The sequence below is a fragment of the Ambystoma mexicanum genome, chromosome 12 (assembly GCF_040938575.1).
Source record: "Ambystoma mexicanum isolate Mex_15411 chromosome 12, UKY_AmexF1_1, whole genome shotgun sequence".
Classification (NCBI taxonomy): domain Eukaryota; kingdom Metazoa; phylum Chordata; class Amphibia; order Caudata; family Ambystomatidae; genus Ambystoma; species Ambystoma mexicanum.
This window is the reverse complement of record NC_090936.1, coordinates 1,224,617,438-1,224,638,188: the sequence shown is the minus strand read 5'-3', so window position 1 is coordinate 1,224,638,188 and position 20,751 is coordinate 1,224,617,438. Positions and strand designations below refer to the sequence as shown.

At 45.3% G+C, this 20,751-nt stretch overlaps 1 protein-coding gene across 5 annotated transcripts in view; it reads right to left on the bottom strand.

Moving 5' to 3' along the window:
• Positions 1 to 20,751, bottom strand: part of CHPT1 (choline phosphotransferase 1) — a 759,006-nt gene that overhangs the window by 459,148 nt on the left and 279,107 nt on the right. For all 5 annotated transcript variants that reach the window (XR_011281925.1, XR_011281924.1, XM_069629892.1 and 2 more), the window contains exon 4: positions 2,589 to 2,673. Coding sequence is in view for 3 of the 5 variants with exons in the window: in XM_069629892.1 (XP_069485993.1) it covers positions 2,589 to 2,673 (85 nt within the window). In the remaining 2 variants the exon portion in view is untranslated. The remainder of the gene's footprint in view (positions 1 to 2,588; positions 2,674 to 20,751) is intronic.

Genomic DNA, 20,751 nt, shown 5'->3' with positions numbered 1-20,751 from the left:
CACCTGCATAGCATCAAAGGGGGAGGCCACTCCTTTGGGGAGAAGGGATGAATATCCTTGATTCGTCACAGTACCTATCAACTGCAGAGATAAATACTTTAAAGCTTTTCTGCGGGACACAGAGGGTGAAGTGACAATGCTGTGGTCCATGATGCAAATATTTGTTCTAAGACAGATTGCAGGTACTACATCCTCTACTACCACCACCTTGGAGAGGGTGGCGGCATAGACCACCTTCATTGCACCACTATTACATGGACCCAGGTCGTTCTGCAGAAAAATTAGTTGTGTGTGGCAGAAATTCTTTCACATTAAAAATCTATGCCTTGACATTTCAGTATTCAAAGGACAGCAGACCACGATTTAATTATCCTCTGGTAGTGCACTGAAGATCTAGGACGCTTTTCTGATCAAAACATTCCAGGAAGAACTCAAGACTGGTCTCCAAAAACACCTATTGTAATACATAGGCTCTAACAAATCCATCATTACAAGAATCCAAACCCTACAAAACAATGCCCTAAGAGCGGCCTTAGGTATCTCCAGAAGAGAACACATTTCTGAGAGTAGAAGACAGAACAACTGGCTCTGGACCAATGAGAAAATCCTACTAAAAACGGTGTTGCTTACCCATAGATCTCGTAACAACGCTGCACGCATCTACCTCTCAGAGATTCCACAAACAGACATCCCTAAGACCAACCAGATCAGCAAACAGGGACTGCTTGTCCATCTCTAGATTCAAACTATCCACGATTGGAGGTAATAGTTTCCCCGTTAATGCAATCAAACTATGGAACTCCCTGCCTCCTACACTGAGAGTAGACCAGTCCTACCAGAATTTTAGAACTAATACTATATTGTGGTTAAAATCCACAGACCATTAACTTGCACGATGCACGATCTATGCCTGTGTAACCGAAATGCAACTAGTAACGCCTACCTGCTATCCCCACAGCGGTAACTTCATTTTTGTGTACAATGCCTCTAATATCTGTATATCCTGCTTTTGTAAGTAATGTATTTCATTTTACGATTCACTGTAACTAAGCTTTGCATATTCTTGTAACTGTTGCGCCCTGATACCCTTAGGTCTGGTGCGCATTACAAATAATAAAACAAACAAACCTCATGCAGAAGGTCCAACCTACGATAGCACCCAATCTATGGGGATCATATGAAGCCCGAGTATCTGGCCTCTGATGCGGTCGCACATGATAGCAGAATTACTGCATTGCTGGCCTAGCCAACATAAATTCCAACCCCTTCCACATACAAAGTTCTCCATCTATACATTTATTACTCAGTCGGCTCTGCTTAGACCCTAGTTCCTTATGTTGCTCAGGATTTTAGAGCCAACCAACTTTCTCCAGCTCTCGTAGATGAATCCTTAATGTTAGGTAAGCGACAAGATTCCCCTGGATGCCTCCTGCAAACCCAGAGCAGGGAATGAGGCCCCACACCTTTTCTGGAGCACTTTTGATGCATGCTCGCCAATGGCCTCATGACCGCTCCTCCCCACCCCTTATCCTGAAACTAAACCTCAAATGTGGATGGCCACTGTAAGCTTTCCCAACCTAGAGTTTCCCCAACATTGCTGCCTGCCCAAAGGGGTTTTCCCTTGCCATCTTCCCCTTAATAGTGGCAACGCCTCTTTTCCTCTACTTAGTTAGAGCCTTCACCCTGCTTTAAAACCTCAATTGATGATGGTATCTAGCCCTCCTCCGGGCCCTGCAGTCACCTCATATGAAGCTCCTTAACATTTAAAGGTCGGTTTCCTGCCACATCACCTGCCGCCCATTGCTGCAATAGACGTCTTAATGCTGATGCCTCCGTTACCATGTCCTCACTTGAAAGAGCACTTCTTGTGGCCGCACACATTTCCAATGTGCCCATCTTTCTCATGGAAGATAATACTTCTGGCTCATCCGATCACGTTCATTCGGGCATATCTTTTGGAGAGCCATCGTAATGCGCACAGTACCAGTGATCCGAGTCTGGCTGCAACTCCTGTAGCTCTCCAATAACCCCATCTATGGATATACTCAGTAGACCAGACAGGAACCCAGCAAAATAGAGCACAAGGGAGAAGGTGGATTACACGGATGCATATGAAGTATGATCGAAATCAAGTTAGAATCAATTCATAAACATTTACTTTAAAAAGAAAATGTGCAAATAGACATATAGACATATAGGGCTTATTCCTTAAGCCTCTGTTATCAGAAAACTCTTGGTATTGTGTCACATTTCTCTGTGCCAAGATTATTTAAGCAAAAAAAGAAAACAAAAACACAAGCCTAACTTTCCCTCAGCTCATTTCTGGCAGATGGGGTTGTTTTCCTCAGTGTGGCACCAAATTCATGCATGAGAAAACACACCACCGCAAGCAGGAAGCACAGTACTTGACCACACCATGAAAGCAAGGAGCTGCGCTCAGGTCTCATGATCAGGCATCATGACAAACATTCTAAGTTTAGGGTCAGAAACGAGTCATACATCAGCCTAAAGAGCTAGTCAAACAGGACTAACCACAACAAATCCACAAACCAGACATTAGTAAGAAATATACATAGTTTAACCATTACCGTAATATCCCACAGTGACGTTCCACCAAACGCAGAGAGCAAAAATATAATAATTATAGATAGCTGAACTTCAGTAACATCGATTCTGGGAAAGAAAAAAGAAAAAGCTGGTCAGGTTGGCTACTGGTAAAGGACTCAATGCTATGTTCCTTAATATAGTCAAATAAAAATAGTTTACACAATAAACAAATTACATATTTGCTGTATAAAGACAATGTAAAAGGTGTACAAACACAAACTAACCTGTAAGTACAATCCAATGGCTTTTCAACAGATAGTTACTTTGCATACCTTCCCTCATCAGGTTGCAAATCCTTGGTGCCAAACAATACCGCATAGCCTTGTATTCAAAAGGACACCTCCCTGGTGAAGACCAATGAGGCTGAAACGTGTCTGCGGCTGCTTGTGGTCTCATTCAAAAGAAAGGCCATCTGGTAGTTTGGGCTAGACTGCCACTTTTGGGGTGGGACCGAGCCTGACTTGCATATGGATTCCTCTCTTTTTTAATAGCATAGCGGGTGGGAGAATGATGGCCTGGAGGACTGCACAGAGCAATGCCAATGTTTATGATTCATTCTAAAACTTCCTGCCATTAACCTTAATTCTCCAGAAACGTGTCAACGAGGAGACGTTCATACACAAGAAAGGGCTTGCCCGCGAGGAAGGACTCTTCCACCATGTTGTCATCTTTCAATCTTTTTATCAGAGGAGTATCTGTTAGTAAACTGGATCATTCAGACAAATTCTGGAGTTTGTTTCAACATCTTGACTTTGATCCCTACCTCCCCATCGCTCTTCCTGGTCCGCTCCCCATCTCTATTTCTGGCCCGCCCACTCCCTGTCTGGTGGGGAATGGCATTAGCTCTTCTCTTCAAGTAATCCTCTTAGTAAATGTCCAAAGTTTTGATTCACAGAAAATGAAACGTGCTTCGTGAAGAAGCATGGGAAAAAGGGTAATGGATGCTTTACAAATTCATGCTACAGACGTTCATACATTGGACCAGCTGGGGGTGATGAAGAGTCAGAAAGCAGTGAATGTGTGGATCGACACAGACCTGAAACCTCTTCCCTAATTACAGTATTTCCAGATATATACAGGTCTGCAACCCATTTGTGATGGTGGTTGGGGATCATTTGCAGGGAGCACCAAGACTTTTTATGCCGAATTTACCTCATTATAAACACAGGATTACAAGTCCCAAATTGCAAAGTTTAAACCGCAACAGGACTAGGATCTCTGACTGGAGTGGGGCATTTTGGCAAGTATGCAGCACTCTGGGGCTTCCTTCTGGTAGAGAAGGTGGTTCGCAGTTGTCATGGCCATGAAAGGTCCAGGCAGAGAGGGTTTCAAATGCTTTAATCCCTTAACTGCTAGGCTATTATGCATGTTTATGCAAATAGGACGAGCATAGACCTTGCAGATGGCCGTAAAGATACTTTCCCACAAGACCACGTCATTCGAGGTTTAGGTTTCTTTTCTGAGGAAAGCTAGACAGAGTTTAGCTACCAATGAAATCCCTTGCCTTGTCCCAGGGTTTCCTGTGGAAGCTTTATCTACTGGAAACAGCAAAAGGATTTCCTGAGGGTCCCTAGACACCCAAAGGGAGAAGGCTGCTTGGAAGCGTCATGAATCCCTGGCAGAACGTCGCTGATTAAGGAAAACGTCATAAGGTTTGCGAGTGCGCCCATCTCTCCACAATGTCTCCAGCTTAATTGAAGCGTAACCCACCAAGCTGGAGACGTGTGCAGGGGCAGGGCTATGTCCACATTAACATCAGTGAGCTTTGCTCATTTCCTTGTGGCCGCTTCATTGGATGCCTCAGTGGAGTGAGGACACCAGTCCTGTTGCTTGTGGATATGGTTCTGCTTGAAAACCTATCCTGCAGCAAGCAAAGAAAATGACCCCAAAGGTTAGAAGTGTGGCAAAATAATAAATTCATGATCATGGTAATGGCCCCAAATATGACGGGTTGAAAGCTTAGGAAAATAATATTTATATAGCACTTTCTACAGAGCGCTGTACATAGAACATTTTAATATATATGATTATTACTCAACTGAAGTTGACCCCACTAGTATTTATACCGACAACCTGCAAATCAAACACACATCTCAGCATTGGGTACTCAGCCCTCTGAGTTACCCTAGGTGCTGCAGATTTGTTTTTAACTAGAACTCCCCTCATGCCTACCAAAAGGAAATGGTAGGAATCATGGGAGTCGCAGTCCAAAGCATCTTAAGAGTTGCAGGTTACAGCCCCTGGCCTTACATTCGGCAGGCCAGCCATCCCTCTCCAGTTTTTCTCATTTGAAGTTTCTTTGCAAACCTGACTTTCCCTTAACTGGGAGAAATAGAAATTACGCAATTAAAATCGCTCCAATTCTTTCTTGGGGATGACAATGAATCCTTGTCAAAATATTCAACTGGACCATGGCAAGCTTCTCGATCCAGGGTACAAGAGATTTCAAATTACTAAGATCAGCAAGTCATTGGGAGTCAAGTGCTATGTAAAGTGTGTCAAAAGCCCCTGTAATTTTGTGTCAGGATTCTCTTGAGGATGTCGGGACTCCAGACTAAGGGCAGTTGACCACGTTGTGTAGATGAGGAATTCTTCCCTACAATACAACTCCTAAAAGTACAAAAGGACTGTTTGAGAGACGGATTGCCTGAAAGATGGTTTAAACGCCCCCATAGACAGCTGGCTGCAAAGAAAGACACGTAATCAGAAGTCAGGTCGAAGGACTCAATATAACAAGCAGGGCGTGATCCTGCAGACAAATGACATTAGTTGTGAATACGTGTAAAGGGAAAAGAATGCTGCAATATCCTATCAGCATGAGCTAAACAAAAATGGGAATCCTAAATAGTCTTACCCAATGGAGTTCGAATAGGTGTGGGATTAGGGATCCATGGTGAAGAAACAAAGTTCCAAAGCAAACGGCAGCATCAGTCAGTTGGTTCGAAATCCACAAAGGTTCCAAAAGTCCAACCTAACACCGCCGGCACGAGGACGCCTAGATGTGCTAAGAAGGCAGTCTCTAGTTCAAGCACATGAATAATCCTTAAGGTCTCCAAAATCCATAAAGTACGACGAGGATCAGAAGAACAGTGATGCAGCAATGTTCCTGAAGCTTGGGAGTTCCCATTAGCGGTGACATGTAATGGTAGAGCCAAAAAACTATTCCAATAGACGTACTGAGGTCAGCAAAGTTCTGAATAACATAAGGATATGAGACGTGAAGCAAAGATGTTCCAGAGAGCGTTCAGAGTTCAGCAACGCTCCAAACAAAACCAGGTTACGAGACGTGAGGCAAACAGTTCCAGACAGCGTTCCGAGGTCGAGGTAGCAAGGTATCAGAAAAGGCAACAAGACAAGGGATAAGCAAAAGGAGTCCGGTAGCAAAATGGGTCAATAACCAAGAAGAGCCAAGAAAACATTAGTACAAAATGCGCTTGTTGAAACAAATTGAGAAGTTAAGCTTCCGGCATCGGGCGGTGATTATATGAGGGTACCTGAAACGTAGTGTGCAGCAATACATTGCGCGTGGTGCAACCGTGAGTGTCTGTACTTGTAGCCATCGTTTCCATGGCAATCCCCAACACTGTCGGAACGAGCGGGGAAGAGCTAGGAAACTGTGCACAGACCGTTTCAAAGAACGTGCATTAGAAAGAGCAAGGGATGAAGGATGTGACAAGGAGGAATGGTGGAAAGCCGGAAATTGCTAGTGGTCACTAATGGTAAGCGTGAAGAACGGGAAGAGCGCTGAGGTGGATTCCTGACAGCATCCTCCCACAAAGAGATAGCACCACCCCGAGAAGCAAGAAACTGGGCCATCAGCTCAGGGGCATGCAGATTACACTCAGGCTCCCAGGTGCGATCTTCAGGACCATAAACCTTTTTTTAAATAGTTTTTTGGTTTATTCGAAATTTAAAACCTTTACAAAATCGACAAAATAAGTTAATTTACAGCATTATAACAGAATTAAACAGAGCTTAAACCAATTAACATCAAAAGGTAAACATTAGAGTAAAAGCAATGTAAAAAAAGTATAAAAGGAAGAGAAAAAATAAAATAAAATACATATATAATCAAACTGAAATATTGATAACTTTGATACAAAACAAAATTAATCTAGCAATATCAATAAGTCTTAAATATATCCTAAGGCAAAATCAAATTCATCTTACGAAATCCATGCATCTTAAACAGAGCCTGATAGTTGAAAATGAAGATCACAGATACTTCAGATTAGTCGCACATTAAAGAACTAAATACAAATATTCGTTATTACCCAACAGAAACAAATTCGAAAAGAAATTAAAATGAATCAGGTAATTTAGGTTACCAGTAATAAATCACATAACTTGGGTTCAATGATTGAAAGGAAATCAATCAATTTCAATGTAAGTCGTAGGCTGTAGCCCCTCATACATCGTTTCCACAATGATTCCATAGCAATGTGTGATTGAGTTTAGTTTAGTTTAGCTTATTATTTGTATAGCGCTGCCTGGCCCTAGGGCATCCAGGCGCTTGCGATGAATACAACAAGAATAATGAATACAACAAGAATAATGCAGCAGAAATGTACAAATCAATTACATATTTACAAATTTACAGTCTTGGTGCATGCTAGTGAGGTAGGGCTAGGCAGTTTCTTTGGATAGAAGCCAAGTTTTGGTGTTGTGTCTAAATCTGTGAAAGGACGGTTCTGATCTCAGCTGAAGTGAATTCCAAAGTTTGGAGGCAAGCACGGGGAAGCTGGAGCCACCTGCTTTTTGGAGCTTAAATCTTGGGATATTTAAGCAGTGTGTTTGAGCTGATCTGGTAGGGCGCGCTGGGGTGTGGTGCTTGAGGTTGTCGGATAGGTATCTGGGTGCTTGGTTAGCTAGGCATTTGTGTGTGAGTGAGATGGTTTTATATTCAATTCTTTGTGGTATGGATAGCCAATGGCAGGTGCGTCTGGCGTCCGAGATGTGTTCATGTTTGGGTATGTTCAGGGCTGCTCGCAAGGCGTTGTTTTGTATGACTTGTAGTTTGTTGATGTTTTTCTGACTGGTTCCCAAGTATAGCGCATTGCAGTAGTCAACATTGGAAAGGACTAGCGCTCTGGCTAAGGTGATGCAGTTGGATGGTGAGAGGTAAGGTCTGCTGGCATTGATGAGTTTACAAGTGTAAGCAGTGGCTGATGAGATGGAATTGATCTGTCTTGTCAGTGTGAGGGAGGAGTCGAGGTAGATTCCTAGGGTTTTGACGCTGTTAGAGACGATGATGTTATTGCCGTCTATAGTGAATGCTTGATAGAGTTTGTCGAGTTTATTAAGTCTGGGTTGGGAACCTAGGAGAAGAAGTTCGGTCTTGTCGTCATTGAGGCATAGGCCATGCTTGGCCATCCATTCTTGGATAATGGAATAAATGTTGTTGAGAGCAGTGAGGTCGGTGGAGTAGTCGCCTGTTAAAGGGATCAGTATTTGTGAAAAGACTCGAGTCAAAAATTCGGATTCGAGAGGTATCAAAAAATACTAGATGTTTAAGCGTTTCATTTTCCTCATTGGACTCACAAAAGTGACAGATACCCGAGCCAATAATTACCTGGGAGCTATACCAATGTTTTGTTCCTGCATATGTTGGTAATTGATTTTGCCTGAAACAAAGGTATGTTTTTCTTGCAACTGAGGAGGGAAATTGGATTAAATAATTTGGACGATCTCCCCATTTCCTACGAAAGAGATTGTATTCATAGTAGGATGAATAGGTTCCAATCGTATCTGACATGATGCACCAGTGGAATATTTTCTATTTTTTCTTTTGACCAGGCAAACACATGCACATTGACTCAGGGGTTTCGTTGACCAATTTGAGAATTTACTCTAATTTTACGGTTAATTCTTTCAGTGAACAAATACTTGGATCACCGAGGATTTTGTTGAGCTCCACATAGAGAGTATTTTTTGGTGGATTGACCATTTTTATATAGTTTTTTATACTTCTCTAATTTCTCTTTACAGAAAGGGGGAGTATGTTGATCTTGTGGCATATTAAAGAATTCGGGATAGATTGAGCAAGCCCCAAAACAGTCTTCCATAGTTTTCCCTGGAGAGCATCGTGAAACACATCGATTTCATGCATGCAGATATCAAGGGAGTAGAGAAGGATGGGTTCAACTTTAAGTAAATAAAACTGTATAAGTGGAAGTAAAGAGAACATAGAGTGTTTTGAAAATATAATTTACATCTGAGAGGTGAGAATTTTGATTGTGTTATTTAAATAGGTTTTCCACATGATTAAAGAATAGGTATCAGTAAGTGGGTATCCTAAGTAATGAATCAACGGTACATAATTGATAACAACCCGATTTAGAGACCAGACGTAACTAGTAGGTTTACGTCTGCCATTAGCAAATGTGAGAATAAAAGATTTAGCTGGATTAACAGTTAGGTTGTGTTCTGATGCAAAGTCAGCAAAAAGATCAAGTTGTTTTGCAGAACATAAGGGGTTCTATCAAAAAATAAAAGATCATCGGCGAAGCCTATCCAGTCCAATTTAAAAGTGCCTAATCTAACAGGGAAAACTACTTGGTCAAGCCAAAGCACATCTCTACCAAGGAGATACAGATTAAATAAAACTACCGCCATAGTGCAACCATGTTTGACACCTATTTCAGTAGGAATAAGATTACCGAGGGCCCCGTTACGATTCAAACGTATACGATAAGTGGTATGTTGGTGGAGTAGAGCAGTAAGGGGAGATGCCGAGTTTTAACATTTTGGACCATAGGATCTCGCCAATCACGCTATCAAAAGCGGCAGTAAGGTCTAAGCTGGCCATATAGACTGGTCCCATATCTGAATAAGATGTTTGTGCCTGAAGATGAGCTAAAAGGGTTGCATTAAGCAGGCAGCCAATGAATTTGCGAAAGCCCACCTGATAAAGAGACAGTAAAACATGTTTGTCAATAAAAGTTTGTAGTTCATGTAGCAGGGGTAAAGATTCTTTTTTTGAGAAGGCATCAGTTAAGGCAATGGGATGATAGTTGTTTGGAGAGTCAGGAGGACCCTTTTTATAGATGGCAATAATGTGAGCAGAACGCCAAGAGGGTGGGAGAATACCAGTCTGAAGAATCAAGTCGAAACACATTTTTAAGATGTGGGCCCATAGAGAGGGATCAGGTTTGTAAACGCAAGGGGGTAACCCGTCAGGGCCGGGGACCTTAGCATTTTTTTTATTTACCTATGGCATCGATAATGTCAGATGTAGACCATCTAGATTGCATGCCTGGGAGTAATCTCGGTTGACCACTCTTAAGAAAGGCAAAACTTTCAGGCATCTGGTATAGGTTGACCATGCGTCAGCAGAAATGACGGATTCAGTTTCAGCCAAAGAATCAGAATTCAAGGTTCGCAAAATAGACCACACCTGTCTGGTATCATGTTTTAATAGATGGTAAAAAAATCTTTTTGTTATCAGCTAGATGTAGTAAGCTTTTCATCCTTATTATTTTATTTTTGTAAGTCTGCTTGATTTTCCCCAATTTGTTCTATAATAACGTCCAAGTGAAGGTTAGATCTTAATAACTGTTTGATGTGTCGATTTTTATCTTTCTTTAAAACAGCAAGATTTGAATTGTATGTATGGGCACGACTGACAGATGGATGGACTTGCGACTTGTATTCTAGGGCCAATCTGTTTAAGTGAATTTGAATGTGGAAGACATTTCTTGCTTCAATATTCAGTAACTATGAACATTCCACACCAATTCTAGTTGTAATTCACAATCTGCTACAATACATTTCAAAATCTTTTGACAGATTTTGATGTTCCATCGTACAGACAATAACTGCCTATCTGGTTCAAACAAAGTTAAGCTAAGGTCTTCCGAAAAACGGGCAAATGGTAGACGTAACTCCAAATTAATGATCATGTGATCACCCAAATCCGGGTTGAGAATAGTAACAGAGATAGTAAAAGGATAGAGACTCAAAGAAATGAAGAAAAGGTCATCATGGAGTTGTAGAACCCCCTATACAAGGTGTAATTGCGGTCTCTAATACAAGATTAAATTAGTCTGAATAACAGTTAAAGCAGTGGATAACTTGTTCTAATAGATACAAACTATTAAAACTACAGTAGAAGGGTTCTCGTCGGCAATTAATTGATTAGCCAAAAGAGCAGCTGACCTGCTAACCAATTCTGAAGAACACTTGCATGCTGTATTGATCAAAATAGCTAACCCACCCGAGGGTCTTCCTAGTAGGCCCCGGGTTGCCTCATGGGTATGTGCAAAAAAAAAACCTCAACAGTAAAGGGTAGTTGGCACATAGTTTCGTGTAGTAGAATAACATCAGGAATGGAGTGGTTATTGTTCCTATGCCAAGTTCTAAAGTTGTAAAGGCCACAGGAATTCCATGAGATGATATGAAGGTTAGCGGAGCTAAGAGTCTCCTAACCCATCGGCTTGCTAGCCTGGTAAAGCAGTAGATGAATCCATCAATTGAAGCCCCTTGAGTGCAGACACAAAAGCCATCAATTGTTTTATTGGATTGTCATCGGTTTTTGGGACAGCTGCATGGGCAGCAGTGTTAGAAGGTTTTTCCTCTGATGGAATGGGAGTATTGACATAGGATTCAGCATCATCAATAGAAGTAAACAGTGAAGGTACTAGGACAATTGACTTTAGGTCATCCCTCGGTTCCCAAATGAGTTTCATTATGAATGGGGAATTAAATCTGCAAATCATTTTGTTATTGTTACCAGAGGCAAATTTCACCCATTCGATGTCATTAGATCTTATAATTCATAATGCTGGAATATCTTGTAGGACGGTTATGATCCATTCAACCTTGCTTTAACATGACGATCAGGGTCCCTTTCCCAGCCCATCAGCTCATTTGCCAAATTGGGGACGACATTGTGCACTGGCTCTTTGTCAAGAGCGCCATTGCAGGAAGCTGGAGGAGCCAACAGGGAGGGCCATGAGCAGTGTCTTGTGCGGGCAGCTCAGCATAGGACTCCTCTCCTCTTTTGTCATGATTATTTCCTGTCGTTGACAAACGATCAGCTGGTAGAGGTTTTTGCCCACTTTCTTTCAATTTTATGGATTTACCTATACTTTGAGCATTGATCATTGCCCAGGCCTATGATCAGTTTTCCTAAGGGTCACTATAGGATAGAAGTTTAATAAGACAGATTGTTTAGAGGCGTGCATACAGTTATCCAGGGCAGGCAGTAAAAGCGGGGTTTCTTTTTCTTTGGGAACAGAGAGTGCCCCTTTATTTGCTTTATTGGTTCCTTTTTTCCCCCTTTGCCTGAATTCAAAGTAGACCTTCCCGACATACCATTGGGGTCAGGAAGATTTTTCAGATCAATAACAGTCTTTGTTAGAGGCAGAGCCGATGAAGTAGGTTCGGAAAGGTTAAGCAATGCTTTTGACTCATCATTTAAAAGTCAATGATGGTGTCGCCTCCAGATAGATTGCATATCTTTCATGTTGGTATTATGTTGATCATTTTTGGCTGATGCCTGGTTTTTGTTTTTTTTCTTCTGTTTTTACCTTCATTCTTTTGTGATATAACTTGTGTTTTTCAACTCTAGCAAGGGCTCTTTTTTGTTTTCTGGTGAGTACAACAGGAAGAATCGCGTCAGAGCAAGAGAGAGCGATAGGCGCCTCATGAGTCACCTTCAGCTCTATATCATCACCAGATAGATCAATCAAATCGGTGAGAGCAGAGGGGCTATCAGGGGGCGCACTATTAGAAGGATCCTGGGTAGGAGAGACCTCCACATCATTCAAACACGGTTGGACCGTAATCCTAGTAACTATCTCTTTGATAGCTAATAGAAGTTCCGCAATATTTTCAGCATTTAATGCCAGTAATTGCAGTAGCGTTTTTTCCGGGCCTGTCGCCGCCCGAGGCAGTGATTTGGGGAGTTCAGCCACTGCCTCAGCAAAAGTTTTTGTCTGAGTGGCCATATTGTTAGTTGGTGGCGTCTCCTCACGTTTGAGTTGGAGTTGAGATCGCATTACAGGTAAAAAGCATCCCTTCTATTTTGCTTAACTTGACAGCCAACTCTGTAATTTGTAGGTGTAGAAATCTAACTTCCTCATGTGTTTGTTTGTGACCCTTATCCAACAAATCCAGAATCCGAGTAATTACTGGGAAGGCCTCAGGCTGAATGGAAGATCGCTAGAAGGGAATGCTTTCGCTGGACCCGGGTTGACAGGTACAGGGCCAGAAGTGGAAGATTGAGGGGCAGAAGAACATTCTATGGAATTAGTAGCTTGGAGAAGATGTTTATCTGACTTTTTAGAAATAGGAGAGCTATTGCGTTGCATATTTGGTAGAGCCTTAGAAGAAATACTTGGAGTAAATATGCTCCCAATTTCACGATCTTCCCTATGTGCGGTATAGCGGGAAGGTACAGAGTATGAATAGTTCGGTAGATTATTAAAAAGGAAAGCATACACCATGTTTCCTTTGAGTTATTGGAGTGGATGGTCGCCTGTCCAATTCGGACTCGATAGCCGGGGCTAACATTGAAAAGTCAGCAAGATGATGGTTGAAACATTCGACACCCATTTTTTTTCTGATATCATCTCTGTCTAGATTATCGTCCAAATTGTCGCAATCATTCATCCATCCTCTTGGCGAGATTGTATTGGCCTCTTTTATGGATAAGGAGGCTGTGTGCAATGCTTGAGTAGGTAATTTTTTGGACAGTCGAAGGGATTCGGTCACAGCGACAGAAGGTATCCTGTCTGATGGGGAATTATCAATGGTATTGTCCTTGATACAGGAATTAATATTAGGAGAAGGAGGAATAGTCTGTATGTCTAGAACTCCAGGCACCTTATACATAGGATCTATGGAAGGAGACATTGGCTTGTCATGCGCTAGCGCAGAGTTGTTCATGGCACCCAAAACAGAGAATTACGGGATCAATATCCACAATTCCCCGAATATCAGTTACAGAGCTAGGATCATTATCTTCAATTGCAGGACGGGGAGCCGTATCATGAGAGTCATTTACTATAATTCCCTCTGTGGACTCCATAGGAGAAGAAGTAGTAGGTGTACAACAATCCACAGTTTCCAGTTTGGTAGTAGTAAGTTTACACCCACTGCGCAGGCCGTTAACCATAGCTGGAGGACGTAGTGAGAATAAAATAAATGTGCGTAACAAAGCCTACACTCTGGTGGAAATATGAGAGGAAAACCAAAAGAACAAAAAGAATTTTGTATGCACAGGTGACAAAGAAATGCCTAGTGCTGGATTGGAATGCACACTAGAGAAAATGGTAAAAGGTAATATTAGAAAGTAGAATGGAGTGAGCCACTCACCCACAGCCCCACAACCAAACAGCCCATCAGCCACTTGCAATGGCACTTCCAATGCGCGCGTGTGATGCGCGCGCTCCCCACTAGATATAGAAAGTGAGGAGTGGATGTTTGCAGGCAGGTAGGCGGGGCCACAAGGGGGAAGTTGGATTTTGTAGTCCAAAAGTGTCCAAGAAGTCCTTATTCCAAGGCTGTGTTACGTCGAGATGCGGGGTAGTCACTTCAACTTGGGGACGGCGAGTTAACAGCAACAGCGTACATGCAGCCCAACAGCCACTTGCAATGGCACTTCCAATGCGCATTGGACCATAACCCTTTCAATCTATCAGAAAGAGCCTGACCCCCCCCCCCTCCCGGGACACCTTAGTATCCAGGATATCCTTCACCTCATATTCCTCCGTGCCCTGTACAATAACAGGTGGTGAACGGACGGGAAGTCTAGTCCCCTCCGAACATTGTTTTAACAAAGAGACATGAAAGAATGGATGGCTCTTCCATGACTTAGGTAGCTCCAATCTGACTGCCAACGGGTTAATTATGTCCCTGACGATATACGGACCCACGAGGCAATAGACATCTACGCATAGGAATGCGGAGGTTCTTAGTGGACAACCAAACCGACATGCCGGGTTGGTAATCGGGTGCAGGAGAACGATGACGGTCCGCATATGTTTTGGCACGTTCCTGCGCCTCCTTCAAATGGGCATGTACCTGATCGTGCAATGCAGTGAGGTCACGTAGACAGTCTTGGACAGCCGGATTGTCGGACAGCAACGGGAGGTCGAGTAGCAGAGACCTGGGATGTTGTCCATGGAGGACAAAAAACGGGGAGGAACCCGTAGAGGTATGAACCGAGTTATTGTAGGCGAACTCGGCCGCCACTAGTACGGACAACCTGGACATGACTCCTGATGTTGCAAAGTTAAGCAACATAAATATTGTTCGAGAGTAGCGTAGTTGAAACGCTCCATTTGTCCATCAGTTTCTGGATGGTAAGCACTCGAATAACGTCCATCTACACCCAACGAAGTTGTGAGATGTCACCAGAAACGTGATGCAAACTGTGAACCCCTGTCGGATATGATAACCTCAGGTATACCAAATAAAACGGAAGATATGATGAAGGAACAAATCTGCCAAGACAGGCACTGTAGTTAAACCCTGACATGGAACAAACACACCCATTTTCGTGAACAAATCAATCACCACCCAAACGGTATCAAAGCCCTGGATGGGCGGGAGCTCCACTATGAAATCCATTGAGATCATTACCCATGGTTTACTTGGAAAAGGAAGAGACTGCAACAAGCCCACCGGCTTGGTTCTGCTGCCCTTACACTGGGCGCAGATCGAGCAAGAGGCGACGTAATCCATGACATTCTTGTGCATTGATGGCCACCAAGACCATCGCTTCAGTTGATCATAGTCTTGCGAGTGCCTGGATGTGCAGCCATGAGGGAATCATGGCACCAGCGTAAAGTGGTTAGCCTGGTCTCAGTGTCAGGGAGGTATAGGCGACCCTTGACGTATGGCATAGACTGTACTATGTCCATATTGTACCTGACTATCTCTGGTGGGTCCTTAGCCACCGATTCCTGAATGACAGTTTTTAATGAAGGCTTCAAGGTGCAAGTGCAAATAACCTGAGTAGGTAACAGCATGTTGCCATCACCAGCACGTACAGTCTCTTCTCCAAACATCCTTGAAAGAGCATAGGCCTTCGAGTGTAATAACCCAGGTCGATACGTAATCACAAAATTGAATCTGGAGAAGAACTCATGCCACCTGGCATGCCTCGCCGTGGTGCATTTCACAGACTGTAGCGCAAGCAAGTTACGGTGGTCTGTATATACTTGAACTGGAGTCTCTGTACCTAAGAGGTAATGTCTCCAGACCTCAAAAGCATCTCGTATGGACAACAGTTCTCATTCCGTGATGCTGTAGTTTATCTCATACTTGGTGAGCTTCCGGCAATGATATGCTATGGGGTGTAGAACCCCAGTATCGGCACATATCTGCGACAAAACAGCCCCCACCGCCTTATCTGAAGTGTCAGCATCGACATAGAAGGGTCTGGTAGGATCAGGATGTTGGAGGACTGGAGCTGAGGTGAAAGCTGCTTTGAGCTAATGAAACATGATTTGCGCTCCATCTGCCCACACAAAGGCATGCTTGGAACGCGTAAGAGAGGTCAGCGGTGCCAAAGTCACGTATGAAACATCTGTAAAAGTTTTGAAAACCCTAAGGATTGCAGGGCTTTGACAGACGTTGGAATAGGCCAATCCAGTATGGCCCTGACTTTGAAGTTGCTCATACGAACCCTCTCACTTGTGATATCATAGCCTATGATATGATATGATATATGATATGATATGGTATTTGTAACGCGCCTATACACAGGTGTTTCAAGGCGCGACGAGGCAGGGAGGGGAGGGACAAGGGGAGACAGACAACGATCCTACTAGGCCAGGTGTCATTCAGATCGCGCAAGTGCAGGGGTGGGGGAGGGGGAAAAGTGCAAGGGGAAGGGGAGGGGGGGAAGTGCAGTACAAGGTAAGTGGCGTAAAGTAATAAATAAATAAATAGGGCCAGCTGGTGGCAAGTGCGAGGTAAGTGCAGAGCAAGTGCTGGGGAAGGGGGGGGGCTGTAGGGATACAGAGACAGTCCCGCAGTGCAAAGGGGTTCCAGGGCATCAGTGCAAGTGGAGAGTGGCTGGGCCCAGGACCGAGGCCGTTAAGAGTGGTCCAGTTGCAGGATCAGTGCAGTTTCAGTGAACAATTAATTAGCTGTTCAGCAGGGGAGAGGGAGAGAGAAAGCAGAAGCAAAGAGGAAGGTTTTGAGGTGCTTCCGGAACCGGAGATGGTTCTCCTCAAGTTTCAGGGAGGCAGGAAGGCTGTTCCAGAGGGAGGCCCCTGCCGCGGAGAGAGATCTACCCCCAGCTCGATGCTTCGAGAAGCGGCTAACCCTGAGGGAATTGGAGGCGGATGAGCGAAGGGCTCGGGAAGGAAGATATTTGGGAAGAGAGAGTTGAAGGTATTTAGGACCCAGGCCCCAGAAGGACTTGTGGACAATGCAGAGGGTTTTGAACTTTATCCTCGCAGCCACTGGGAGCCAGTGTAGAGATTTCAGTCCTGGAGAGATACGGTCCCTGGGCTTGAGGCCAAGGACAAGTCTCGCAGTTCTGTTCTGGATGAGTTGCAGAGGGAGGCAGGCAGGTTAAGATAGAGGCTGTTACAGTAGTCCAGCTTCGAGAGAACCAGGGCTCGGGAGACAGTGAGCTTCTGGGGGAAGGAGAGGAAGGGAAGAATACCTCTGAGGAGGTGCAGCTGGTAGTGTGACCTCTTGGCGACGTCAGAAATATGAGGAGAGAAGGAGAGTGTGGAGTCGAAGATGACCCCAAGGTTTTTTGCCTTGCCGGTAGGAGCAGGGAGGGGGCCAAGGGAGGCAGGCCAGAGAGCTGCAGGGAAGGAGGGAGTGGGAGTACCGATGAGTAGAATCTCAGTCTTACTGGCATTAAGGCAGAGGTCATTGGCGGCACACCATTCTTGGATAGCAGACAGACAGTCAGACATGAGGGAAGGAGAGGGGGAGGCTGAGGGTAGCCTGAAAATGAGCTGGGTATTGTCCGCATAGCACTGGAAATTAGGGCAGAGAGCGGCGATGCGGTGGGCAAGGAGTGCCAGATACTGGTTGAACAGCCAGGGAGAGAGATTAGATCCCTGGGGGACACCACAGGTGGAGAAAAAGATGTCGGAGAGCAAGGACCCCAGTTGGACCTGGGAGGGTCGATTTGTAAGGAAAGAGGTCAGCCACGCCAGAGCCTGACCAGTGATACCCAGGTTTTCCCGGAGACGGTTGAGCAGGATGGCATGGTTGACAGTGTCAAAGGCAGAGGAGAGATCGAGCAGAATGAGAACACACGGAGTGTTGGAATCGAGGTTCAAGAGCAGGTCTTCACGGATGTTCAGGAGAGCAGTTTCTGTGCTTCTGGCAGCTCTGAAGCCAGATTGATGGTCATGAAGACTACCAACAGATTCAGAATGGAGGTTAAGCTGGGAGATGGCCAGTTTCTCCAGGAGCTTGCCCAGGAAGGGAGTGATGGAGATAGGGCGATAGTTAGCCGGGCAGGAGGGGTCGGAGGAGGGTTTCTTGAGAAGAGGGTGCACAAGGGAGTGCTTGAGGGGGGAAGGGAAGACTCCAGAGGCGAAGGAGTGGTTGCAGAAGTCAGCCAGGGCAGGAGCCAGGGAGTCGATGTGGTCCTTGATAGTTTTGGAGGAACAGGGGTGAACCTGTTTAGACAAGACTTTCATTGATCGGACTTGTCTGGAAACCTCGTCAGCAGAGAAAGGTGGAAAGGCAGAGAAAGAGGGAGGAGGGGTGACCGCAGAAGGGCCAGAGGAAGGGCCGGGTAGGGAGGGAGGGAGGTGAAAGGAGGAGAGCGAGGACAGGATGTCCTGAGTTTTAGAGATGAAGTGAGAGGCCAGTGCAGTGCAGAGGGCCTGGGAGGGGACAGGAGAGGTAGAGACTGCATTAGGGTTGGCCAGCTCCTTGCAGATTTTAAAGAGTTCGGCGGAGTTGTTTGATGCCGCAGAGATGCGGGCTTGGATAAGGGCTCTCTTCTTGGTGAGAACGGAGAGCCGGTACTGCCTTTGGAGCAGGCGGCAGGCCAGTTTGTCAGAGGATGAACATAAAGCACGCCATTTCCTCTCTGCAACCCTGCACTTGCGTTTTAGGGTGGCGAGATCCGAGTCATACCAGGAGTTACATTTGGCTTTGGGCTTCAGGCGGATTCTCATGACGGGGGCAAGGATATCAAGAGTAACAGATATAGCAGAGTGGAGCATGGAGAGGGCTGTGTCAGGGTGGGAGTCAGCCGAAGGGGCAGGGGTGGGCGAGAAGGTAGCAGCGAAAGCCTCAACTGACACACGCTTCATGGGTCGGATGACCGAGAAGGTGGGTGGCAGTGAAGAGGGTGGCTTTGCCTGTGGGGTAGGCAGGGTGAGGTGGGAGGATAGGAGAAAGTGATCACTCCAGGAGAGAGGAGTGGAGAGAGGGACGGAGAGGGGAAGGTCAGAAGAGATCAGAGCATCAAGAGTGTGCCCAGCAGAGTGAGTAGGCCCAGATGGGAGAATAGAGAGTGAGAGAGAGTCGCAGAGGTCACGAAAGAGACCAGTGGGGGGACTGGAGGCATCAAGGTGGATGTTAAAGTCGCCAAGAAAGAGGAGTTGAGTGGTTGAGGACAGGAGTGCGGAGGAGAGGTCAGCCCACTCAGAGAGGAATGAGGAAATTTGACCAGGTGGCCGATAGATAGTAGCCACGGTAAGGGAATGGCTAGGAGAGAGAGAGAGTCGGCAGACAAGACATTCAAAAGAGGAGTAGGTCTGCGTAGGAGTGACAGTGGCAGGAATCCACTCAGGGAAGATAAGGGCAACAACCCCCCCTGCACGGTTGGGCCTGGGCATGGAGAGGATCTTGTAACCGTCAGGTAGGAGTGTGTCAAAGCAGGTGGCAGAGCTGGCTGTGAACTATGTCTCAGTGAGACAAAGGACGTCGAGGTCCAGTTCCTCAAGAAGGTGACAGATATTGGAGGAGTGCTTGATGGCAGAGCGAGTGTTTAGTGTGGCAATGTGGAGAAGGCTGCCATCCTTGAAGAACTTCCGGGGAGGGGTACAGATCAGAGGTATGCCCTGCAGAGGTATTAAAGAAGGAGGTGAAGAAGGAGCACGAGAGGGGGCAGGGAGGGAGGGTAGAGGCAAGGTAGCCAGGGATAGAGGAGGGGGGACAGCAGGAGAGAAGAGGAAGTTGATGAGGTGTGGGAAGCGTCTATCGAAGAGGTGAAGGTTGGCCTGAGGGCCTTGGACCAAGACGGTCCCATTAGCGTAGACATTAATGATGGCCTTAGAGGAGCGGAAGGGGGCCAAGAGGACATCCCAACGGGTGCCACCATTAAGAACTTGACGTACGTGGCATGGAAGATACACCTCGAGCTTGGCATAGAGGTTGCGATCCCGCAATCATTGCAAGACCGTGGACACATGTTGAAATGCTTCTCATAAGAAGGAGAATAGATCAGTATATCATTGAGATATACGACAACGTATCTATCAAGTAAATCTCTGAAGACATTGGTGATGAAGCACTGAAAAGTGGCTGGGGCATTGCATAGGCCGAACGGCATAACTATGGATTCACAGAGGCCGTACCTGGTTTTGAAAACAGTCTTCCACTCATCACCTTTTCGCATCCTTACCAGATTATATGCTCCACATAAGTCTAACTTGGTAAAGAGCACAGACAAACCCAATTGGTCCAGAAGAACCGACCTCAAGGGAATCGGGTATTGATTGCGAAATGGTGACTGCGTTTAACGCACGGTAATCTGTACAGGGACGCAGATCCCCCTCTTTCTTTGGGACGAAAAAGAGAGGGGAGGCAGCTGGTGAACGTGAGGGCCAGATGAAACCTGACTTGTCCAGGTATTCCTTGAGTACAGCGTCCTCCTTCTGAGTCAAGGAGTAAACGCGACCTGAAGGGATTGTGGCATCCGGAATCAATTCAATAGGACAATCATAGGGTCTATGGGGAGGGAGAACCTCCGCCCCTTTTTTGTCAAAGACATCCCTATAGTCCTCGTACTCCTTTGGCAACACTGTAGTGGTAACAGCCCTATGACCAGAGCTGAGTCCAGTATGGGCAGGCTGGGGCTCACTGCTGTTGTGCTAGCGGAGAGACACGATTTCTCACAGTTGTGCCAAAGAAACGAGCTGGGGGTAGATCTCTATCTTCGGCTGGGGCCTCCCTCCCTGCCAATCTAAAACTTGAGGTGAA